Source organism: Xyrauchen texanus, chromosome 32 (assembly GCF_025860055.1).
Source record: "Xyrauchen texanus isolate HMW12.3.18 chromosome 32, RBS_HiC_50CHRs, whole genome shotgun sequence".
Classification (NCBI taxonomy): Eukaryota; Metazoa; Chordata; class Actinopteri; order Cypriniformes; family Catostomidae; genus Xyrauchen; species Xyrauchen texanus.
The window spans coordinates 35166295-35176562 of NC_068307.1; the positions used below are offsets into that span (position 1 = coordinate 35166295).

Here is a 10268-nt window from a genome sequence, read left to right on the forward strand (position 1 = left end):
TTGAGGTTAAATATGGCCCTGCATTTTCTTGACAGTTTTTTGTGGCATTCACTCACTTGTCATTTATTTATCCTTGTTATTTTTTCAACTCTTATGTTGCAACAAGTCCAGATGTCATCACCCTTCAAGTGTCTTGCATTGCCTGCAGGAATAATGTGGCTTGTCTAACATTCTCTCTCTCTCTCTCTCTCTCTCTCTCTCTCTCTCTCTCTCTCTCTCTCTCTCTCTCTCTCTCTCTCTCTCTCTCTCTCTCTCCATCTAGGTAATAATCCTGCTGTACCTGGCAGACTGGATGGTTAACTGGATGTGGCGTCGAGGGATGGACCCAGACAACTTCTCCATCCCATACTTGACAGCCCTGGGAGACCTGCTGGGGACGGGCTTCCTGGCTCTGTGTTTCCATATCCTGTGGCTAATTGGAGATCGAGATGGAGATGTGGGTGACTGATCCACACTGCTTCCCTTTGACTCTGTCCAAGCAACAGGAAAGCCACATAAAGAAATCATATCTATATTGTTATTGCTACAATGGGCTACCATGATTCTATTGATGACTTAAGACATTATTGCTTTAGTATTGAGAAGAACAGTAATTAGTTGTTGTTTAGCTAGTGGGAGAACAAGGATCCTCATTATTTTTCAATGGGGATGTTCGTCACGTTTTATGGCCAGTCGCATTGACTGTATGTAAAGATGAGATCAACCTAAACTTGAAACTTTTCAAGAAAACAAAAACAAAAAGAATGTGTAATCACCAAGTGCTATGAAATGGTTTAGGGATATACAATTTAAATAAAAATTAATTGATGAGTTTTGAGGGCAGCACTCACAACCTTGTGTGTACCTTTTGCAACTTTAAAATAATTAATATATAAAATGACACAAGTAAGTCATTTGTAGGTAAATTTCCGCAAAAAGTGGTTCTGTGGTGCTTTCAAATCATTGTTTGAGCATCCCGAACAGCCCGACACAGAAACATTGGCTCCACCAAAGGTTTTAGTTTGGGGGCGGGACTATCTATTTGGTAGACCAATGGAAAATAATTTTGAAAATGGCCATTATTTTTGTGATTCTGTTTAGCAGCGCAGAAATTACACACTTCACCATTATCTAATGAAAGAAAAAACATTTTTGGACCATCACAGAGTGACCTGATATCCTTTAACAACCTTTTGTGCATGATGTTTGTTTCTCTTTAAGATTACAAGGACTAAAATATTTCAAATTCTCCAGCCCTGGCATGGCAGTTCATGTTAGCGATGGAGTGAATTGAGTAACATTCGCATAAGAAGGTCTTAATAGCAGACTCTAAGCCTCAAAGGTGACTTTTTGCGTTAAAATACTGCATGTACAGTAAAGTACTGTAAAATGACAAAGCACTGATCCCCTTAGACATTTAACGGATTTAAAATATATATTCCGAATCTAAAATTGCTTCTGCAACTCTACAAGCAGTTACAGACAGAAATAGTAACCAAAACATCTATAGGTTATTCATTGTTTTTTGAAATCCCTAAAATCCTAAAGTTGCGTGATGCATTAAGAAAGGTTATTGGGTTGCTTGCACTCATTAACAAGAATAAAATAACGGACTTTGCCTCAGTTGTGTAGATACATTTCTGTAATGTACACACATCGAAGGCCATTATATTGAAGTCCATGTCTGTTAAATCTACAACATCATTTCCTTGGACTTAAAATACTGGTACAGTTAAAAGGATAGTTTGTGAACTAGCCTTTTTACCATTATGTACTTAATCAAGACTTCAATGGTTATTCCAGGGAGAACGTCCCTACGATTTGTGAACTCTAAGGCCTTTTTCACACGCGCACATTAGCTGTGTCATTGCATGTGTTACTTGCATCAAGCGTTACAGATGCCTGTTTTCAGTGGGTGAGTAGTGTACTCCATACTTCTTTGTTGCTTTATTAAAGCCTATATTGCACAGATTGTGTAAATAAATAGGTATACAGTGCATTTTTGTACCAAAATTAATACGCACCACTTGCGTGCTAGTTAACACATGCAGTGTGAAACAGGCCTGAGTTACTTTGAACAAAAGTCACTGGCTCTATGGCTAGAAACATGAAACACTGCTTTAAAAGCTTTTTTAAAATCAAGAATGAAGAATTTACTTAGAATTATGCAAAAACACTTGTTAGCAAAAGGGCTATTTTGACGTTTATATCACTGTACCATTGCATACTAACGGCTAGTTGCAGAAATGCTGTTTTAAGAATGTCATTTGGAGCCAACATGGATTAAAATCTCTAAAAGCTTTCCTTTCATACAGGAAGGAAGCAGAGTTGATGTCGTTTGAGTGTTTTAGGACATTAATGCCACTCGGAAACACTTGAAAGGGCTAACAGGATGGCTAACCGCTAATTTGGACATTTGTATTATGCTGTTAATAAAATCTCCTAATAGTAGTTGTCAGTTCAGTGTATATATATATATATATATATATATATATATATATATATATATATATATAAAATTTTATTTTTTTTTAACAACTAGACAGGCCTCATAAAAGCAACTTACCTCCAGTTATGTACAATGTGTTTGTTAATTGCCATGTTAGCCTCTCATTGTTAAAGGGCTGTATAGAAACAATGCTCTATTTGTTGGTATCTCTCCAGTTTGCGCACATCAATTATTCTTAGTAGAGACTCTGGCTGATATTGAAAATGGGGCCATCAAAATGGATTGTGCCGGGCACATAACATTAAAAAATGCATTGTTTGTATTAAAAATCCCCCTATTTTTACTGGAAATGACAAATCCTTATCTGTTACTTTCAAAAACTTTTTCTTTTAACTATTTTAGGCCGAGTTATAGTGTGATATCTTCCGTTTTGACAGGCATGTTTAATTTCAGAATACAGTACACTGTGCACAAGATGTACTGTAATTTCATGAGTTGCCACAAGAGGTCACACTTGTGCAAAATCATGTGTGTTGTATGCATAGACATGTCGTCAGAAATATCCAATATCCATACCCAGCAATGCATTCAAACATCCTGAATATTACTGTGCAACTGAACTGGTGCTGCCATTGTATCATGACAGCTCTCTATATTTCTTCAGGGGATGGGAGGCTTTGTTTTATTTATTTATATAGATGTGACAAAGCTATTTGTACATAATATATTTATTCTATAAATAATTTGTTTATTTTTCATTTTGTTCAGTGTCTGATTTTTTGTTTCCTTTGCATTGGACCAGTAGATATGTTTACTGAACATTTATCAGTAATTATTTTTCTTTGGTAAACTTTAACAAATATATCAAAGTTTGGTGCCTAATTTCCAGCAAAACCTCACACTCAAACCTGAGTCTGTGAATTTGATATTAATATGCCTTAACCAATCAAAAGCGAGGCTTGACACATAGATTGTATAGGATTTCTGGTTTCTTCTTTTTGTATATGATCTTTTTTTAATTCATTGAGTTGATTTTCATATTGTTTTCATTTGATTTAATTACACCATTTGCTGTATTCTGGCAGGACAAATGTATCGATGGTAACGTTATCCAAAGCAACACCACTGAAAATCCCAGACAATTAGGATTATTTCTTGTGGCTTGTCTAATCTGTCACATATTCCCTTGTATTTACCTTTGCAAATTTAGAACAGATTAACATCGATGTCATTTGAACTTCCTACAAAAACATTTAACCTTCCTTATGTTAAATTGAACCCCTATATGAATATAACTAAAGGAAATTGACTAAAATACCCAAATAAAGTTAGACGGTACTGCTAGAAATTGTAGCTGCCTGATTACCTGATGTATTACATTGCCTGCACATAATTTTAGTTTAGTGTTTCTACCCTACCCAACCAATTGTGTCATGATGCTTCAATCTTACACTGTCGAGGGGATTTAACAGAGGTACTTGTAAATTGCTGGAAATAAAAGATTATATTTCGTAACACTGCCCTTTGCTTTTATATTCATTTTGTCAAAGAATGTGCCGCTGCTGTCAAGGACAAAGGGAGATGTACTTATATTTAAGAGAGAGTGGGGTAAGATGAGTCAAATTTTATGTTGTTTCCTATACAAGGAAAAATTAGACTAGGTGTCTGCTATCACTTGACATGATTAAAAAAGACAAAGCCACAAACAACTGGCCTTTTAAAAAATGTGATCCCTTGGTCAACTTACCCCAGGTTAGGGTCATTGGGTTAGATTAATCATCTGGGAGTAAATTGACCTATTGAATTTTCCATGTGATTCACTGAATAAAACTTCTATTTTTAATTTATAATCTATTTATTACTTTACTCTTGTTTCCTTTGAGGATTTTTATTGCATGTAAATTATGAAACGATTTGGATAAATTACTTAGCATAGCCTATAGTAAATGCCTACAGTCTTTGCCTGAGGGAAAAAAAACTCACTTTTGTGTAAAGTAAATTTCAGTATTTTTTCCTCATTAAAAAAAAACGTTTTACTCCTAAAGACATGAATTATAAACAGAAACATCCCTTTTTAAAGGTTATTTATTTATCCAAATAACTTTTTACAGATCTTTATTGTAAAGGGTTTAAACAATGTTTTCAGGGACACATTATTCCATATCTGTTAGTCACATGTCTGTGAAACTTGTTCAGTTAATTTATTTGTTGTTGAATCTTTTTGTTCAAGTTTGCTGAAAAAAAAGCAGTTGAAAGTGAGAGGACATTTCTTTTTTTTCTTAGTTTATGTAGGAGATCATGACTACTCATATTAAAATGAAGACTCCAGTCATATCAGTAACCTTATAAAAGCTGTTTTATTCTACATGGAGGGGGTCCGCACATGGGGGCTGCTATTTTACAATCACATGACCAGCCGAATACTACTCTCTTAATCTCAGTAAACGTCCTGATATTTGACACTTTCCCTCATTGATTAAAGAAATCATGGCTGACTGTGAATACTACATTTCTACAATGGCATCTGAAACTGAAAATTATTGATTTTAAATTAGGTTGCATCCAAGCCGCTAGGTGTTACAAGTCAAAGATGACACAGAGACATCATGGTAACTGTTGTAACCTCCGTTCCCCGAGGGAAGGAACTAGACGTTGTGTCGAATGAAGTGACACAAGGAGTCTTCCTGGGACGCCAGACATACCTCTGAACCTGAGAAAAGGCCAATGTCAAGTTGGCAGACAGAATTTGCATGCCCCGCCCCAGACATACGGGTATAAAAGGAAGCGGGGCATCGAGTGCCAGTCAGGATTTTGCACCGAAGAGCCGAAAAATAAGGTACGGCCGTTTACAGTGGTAGGTCTAGTGCTGTGGCAGGAGGGATAAGACGTTGTGTCAAATGAAGTGACACAAGGGGTCCCATCTAAAAATGCCACGCACAGACCGTATTACGTGAACTGCCGAGACAGCTGCAAGCAGGCTACTGTGTGCTAGAGGCAACTGTGTCAGCTGCACGTAGCCCTCCCCAATGCCCCCAAAGAGGTGTCACATACAGACCTTGGGTTCCCGCATCCCTGAGGGGGTACAGGAGCTACATGACTAGAATGGGAGCAAGCCCAGCAGCCGCAAATTTTCTCTCACTATGTCTCTCACATAGGACGGGAAGCGGCTGGGGCTATCCTAACACTATGAAATGCATTGGAGAAGGCGGTCTTTCCCGGTCCTATTCTTTCAGGGGGAAAAGACCCTGTGGAGGCCACATCCTGCCCAGTCTAGGGGGAGGTAATGTGGCAAATACACCACAAGTGTTGTGAAGCATTACATGGCAAATGGCACGGTGGTAGGTCCAGCTTAATGAGGGTGGTCTCTACAAGCACGGCGACTGGGGCAGCGGGGCTGCCCAAGGGAAACGTGGGTCCGCTGACAGGGGATACTAAGGAACTAAGCCTGTGGAGCCTGAACCCAGTACAGAGCACCTGTGACTTGTAGTGGGTCTGGCCACGAATTACTCCGCTGAATTCGCCGGCCAGACGGCTAGGGAGGAAAACATCGGGGGAGCGACCCTTAGTGGCTAACCTGGGATAGAAAGCGCACTGGATCAACTTGGTGAAGGGCGCTGTGTGCAAGTGGAACACCCGGTCGGTTCTACCGGCTCGGACCTGGGACGAGACTGACTCAACCATGAAATTGTAAAATCTGGCAAAGGTATTGGGTGTTGCCCAGCCCGCTGCTCTGCAGATGTCTGCTAAGGAGGTGCCATGGGCCAGTGCCCACGAGGATGCCACACTTCTCGTAGAGTGTGCTCGAACCCGAAAGGGGGCGGGCACGGCCTGGGTGTGATAAGCTAAGGAAATAGCACCAACGACCCAGTGAGCTAACCTGTGTTTGGAGATGGCGTTCCCTTTCCGCCGTCCACCAAGCAGACAAAGAGCTACTCAGAACATCTAGAGCTCTGCGTGAGGTCCAAATAGATACGCAAAGCACGTACCATACACAGCAACGAGAAGGCTGGGTCTGCCTCCACCCGGGGCAGCTTGCTTTCAGGCTCACGACCTGGTCCCTGAACGGGTCATAGGAACCTTGAGCACGTAGCCCGGTCACGGCCTCAGGATAATGTGGGAATGTGCCGTACCGAACTCCAGGCAGGTGTTGCTGACAGAGAATGCATGCAGGTCCCCAACCCTCTCTATGGAGGCTAACGCGATCAGGAGGGCCTTTTTTAGGGAGTGGGCCTTGAGCTTAACTGAATCAAGCGGCTCGAAGGGGGGTCTCTGAAGGCCCGAAAGGACCACAGAGAGATTCCATGAAGGGAACAGGCTAGGCTGGGGAGGGTTCAGTCTCTGCGCCTTTCAGGAACCTGATAATCAAGTTGTGCTTATCTAGGGACTTGCCATCTACTGCGTCGTGGTGGGCTGCGATAGCAGCTACATACACCTTCAAAGTGGAGGGGTACAGCCTCCCCTTCAGCCTCTCCTGCAGGAATGAAAGCACTGACCGAACTGCGCAACTCTGCAGGTCTTCGGCTCGAGAAGAACACCAATTCGCGAATAAGCACCACTTTAGGGTGTAAAGTTGCCTGGTGGATGGAGCTCTGGCTTGGTTGATCGTGTCTACGACTGCACATGGTAGATTCACTAGATCTTCTGCATACCATCCAGGGGCCAGACGTAGAGGTTCCAGAGGTCTGGGTGTGGGTGTGGGTGCCAGAGGGCACCCGTCCCTGAGAAAGAAGGTCCTTCCTCAGGGGAATTTTCCAGGGAGGTGCTGTCACGAGGAGCGTAAGATCCGAGAACCAGGCCCGGGTGGGCCAGTAAGGGGCCACCAGGATGACCTGTCCTCGTCCTCCTTGATCTTGCACAGCACCGGTGCAAGAAGGCTCACTGGGGGAAATGCGTACTTGCGCATCCCCGGGGCCAGCTGTGTGCCAGCGCATCTGTCCCGAGAGGAGCTGCTGTCAGTGAGCACCAGAGCAAGCAGTGGGAGTTGTCTTGGGAGGCAAAGAGATCTATCTGTGCCTTGCCGAATTGGTCCCAAATCAGCTGGACCACCTGGGAGTGGAGCCTCCACTCTCTGCTGGGTGAATCCTGCCGCGACAGCATGTCTGCCATCGTGTTGCGGTTGCCAGGGATGTGAGTGACACGCAGCGACCTGAGTTGCGACTGACTCCAAAGGAGGAGTTGGCAGGTGAGTTGTGACATTTTATTTGAGCGCACGCCACCTTGGCGATTTATGTACGCTACCGACGCAAAATGCTGTCTGAACGGATCAAGATGTGCTTGACCCAGATTAGTGAGAGAAACCTTTGTAGGGCAAGAGGGAGTCTGTGTAAGGCCCGGTTGAGAACTCGCAGGTCCAAGATTGGTCGCAACCTGCCGCTTTTTTGGGAACGAAGTAAAGGCTGTAGAAACCCTTCTCCATCTCGGCTGGAGGGACGGGCTCTATCGCATCCTTGAGGAGCAGGGTCGTGATCTCTGATCGTAAGGAGCTGGCTATCTTGCCATGCACGGAAGTGGAGCTAACAACGCTGAAACGAGGTGGAATGCCAGGCGATCTGAATCGCGTAGCCGAGTTGGATTGTCCTGGCCAGCCAGAGCGATGGATTGGAACGTGAAAGCCACGCATCCAAACTCTGCACGAGGGACACTAACGGGACAATCACTTTTGACGTACCGGGCGGGGCTTCACGCCGGTGAGGAGCCAAAAGAGCGTCCCGAGGCTTAGGTGCTGAGAAAAGACTCAAAGCACTTACCTTGCTCTGTGCACCCAGCAGAGGGCGGGTTAGAGACTGAGGAAGAGGTCCTAGAGAGACGTTTTCAGAATTCGTCAGCGCTGGCCTGCCGGGGCTGAGCAGTCGGGGGGCCGGAGGTGAGGGAACTGCATCCGGGGAGCAGGGACTGTAGAGTTTTGGGGCAGGGGTGCCGTGAGAATGGCACGCACCAGCTGGATGACCCAGGGAGTGAGAAAATCACTCTTTATTGAGAATGTGGATGCCGCAGCCCGAAGGTGGTGCGGCAAATGAAACAAGGATTTTCATCCCGGCCCTCCTCCAGGGGACGGAGTGGTCTTGGTACCAGCTCCGGAGCGAACATCTGACTGCCTGGGTCGCCCATCTCAGGAGCGCTTCAGAGCTTTCCTGGTCCTGGAAGGGGTCTTGGTGTCGGGTGGCGTACGCCGCCTGCGAGGTGCTCGACACTGGGGCTGAGAGCTGGGCCCGGGTTGAGCCGAAGGGGGATGCCCTCGGGGAGCAGGCGGGGCGCGCTGATTTGGCGGCGCAGCGGCAAGATATGCCATCTGCTTTTTCACCAGCGAAAACTGCTGGGTGAGGTCGTCGACCCGCACTCATCCCGAGCTCGGACAGAAGCAAGCAAGCGTGCAGGGGGCGGGTGGTTCGTTGGGATTTACCCGGCAAAACTGAGCCCGTCGTCATCCCCAAATCGCCTTCATCGCCAGCCGGGTCGTCCTCAATCCCGTGGGAAGAAGGAACGACGCGGAGGACGGCTGAAGTGGCTTTCTCTCGTGAGAAAAGAAAACCGCGACCATGGCTATGTTCTCACACTGAGAACATGAACCATTCATAAAACGCTGCCTGCGTGTGATCGCAGCCCAGGCACGCGAGGCAGCTTTTATGACCGTCAGAAGTGGAGAACTCAACCGCATTCAGGAACTACACAGAGGCGGCAAGACATCTTTAAAAAGACGCGTCCTGAAAAGGACGTTCAACGCCTGCTGTGTATTGCTCTTTTATGAGTGGGAACTCAAACTCTTTTAGAGGAAATAAACTCTTTTTAGGAGGAGAAACACTCTTTCAGGCAATGAAAGCACTGTCAAAGTGCCCAGGGGCGTGGACTGCACAGCGTGCACAGAGAGAGAATGCCAGCTGGAAACGCGCCGTAGATCCAGTAGCAGTGCTCATCACCAGTAGAGGTGAGTGGAACAGTGGTGAACTCAGCTTGCTGTTGCACAACTGTTCGGCTCCGACGAAAAATACTGACTGGCACTCGCTGCCCCGCTTCCCTTTATACCCGTATGTCCGGGGCGGGGCATGCAAATACTGTCTGCCAACTTCACATTGGCCTTTTCTCAGGTTCAGAGGTACGTTTGGTGTCCCAGGAAGACCCCTTGTGTCACTTCATTCGACACAACGTCGAGTGAGTGACAGAAGGGGAACAAACGTTACTGAGTGCATCTTTAACTTCAAATATTATAAGCAGAACAGTTATTGGGGAAAAAAATGTAATACAAACAAAGAGCTGTACTAAAATCTTTGTCGAAAATCACTCCTTTAGGTCCTCTTTTAATTGCATCATTATAAACAGAACAGATACTGTAGTTATTTGAACAAATTTGCTTCTGTAAAAAAAACACTGGCTCAACTTTCCCCAGACTGATCAGTTCATTTTGCCACATAATGAAGATTATGAAGAAAAGCACCTAGCTTAGTTCCTAGTTCCTTAGTTCCACCTAGTTTAGTAATATTGTGTTAATCAAATGATGGGTATTTATACACAGTATATACACCATTTTGCATGATATGCTATTTTGTGCCTGAATACATTTGCTGTGGAACAACAATCAATAATTACTTTTGCCAGCAAAAAACACTTTTGTGTAAAAAACATACTTCCCTCTTTTCTAGTGTGCTTCCCTTCACAGCCATATAGAAATGATGGATACTTCCTGCTTCCAAGGTCACGACAAACAACATGTACCATTAAATACAGGGTCATCTTACCCCAGTTCCACAAAATAATTATCAGTTATTTTAGTCAAGTACTTGCATTGAAGCCTCAGAGATGCGTGTGCTTCTTATCTGTGCCACTTTATGTATGCGCATTTTCAAAT

General features: G+C 44.2%; 1 protein-coding gene across 2 annotated transcripts in view; it reads left to right on the forward strand.

Annotated features, from left to right (window-relative positions):
• The window catches only part of LOC127625721 (solute carrier family 41 member 1), a 40502-nt gene extending 36565 nt beyond the window's left edge, over positions 1–3937 (forward strand). For both annotated transcript variants that reach the window (XM_052101083.1, XM_052101082.1), the window contains exon 11: positions 263–3937. In XM_052101083.1, the coding sequence (XP_051957043.1) occupies positions 263–448 (186 nt within the window). In that variant the 3' untranslated portion in view covers positions 449–3937. The remainder of the gene's footprint in view (positions 1–262) is intronic.
• The last annotated feature ends 6331 nt before the right edge of the window (positions 3938–10268 follow it).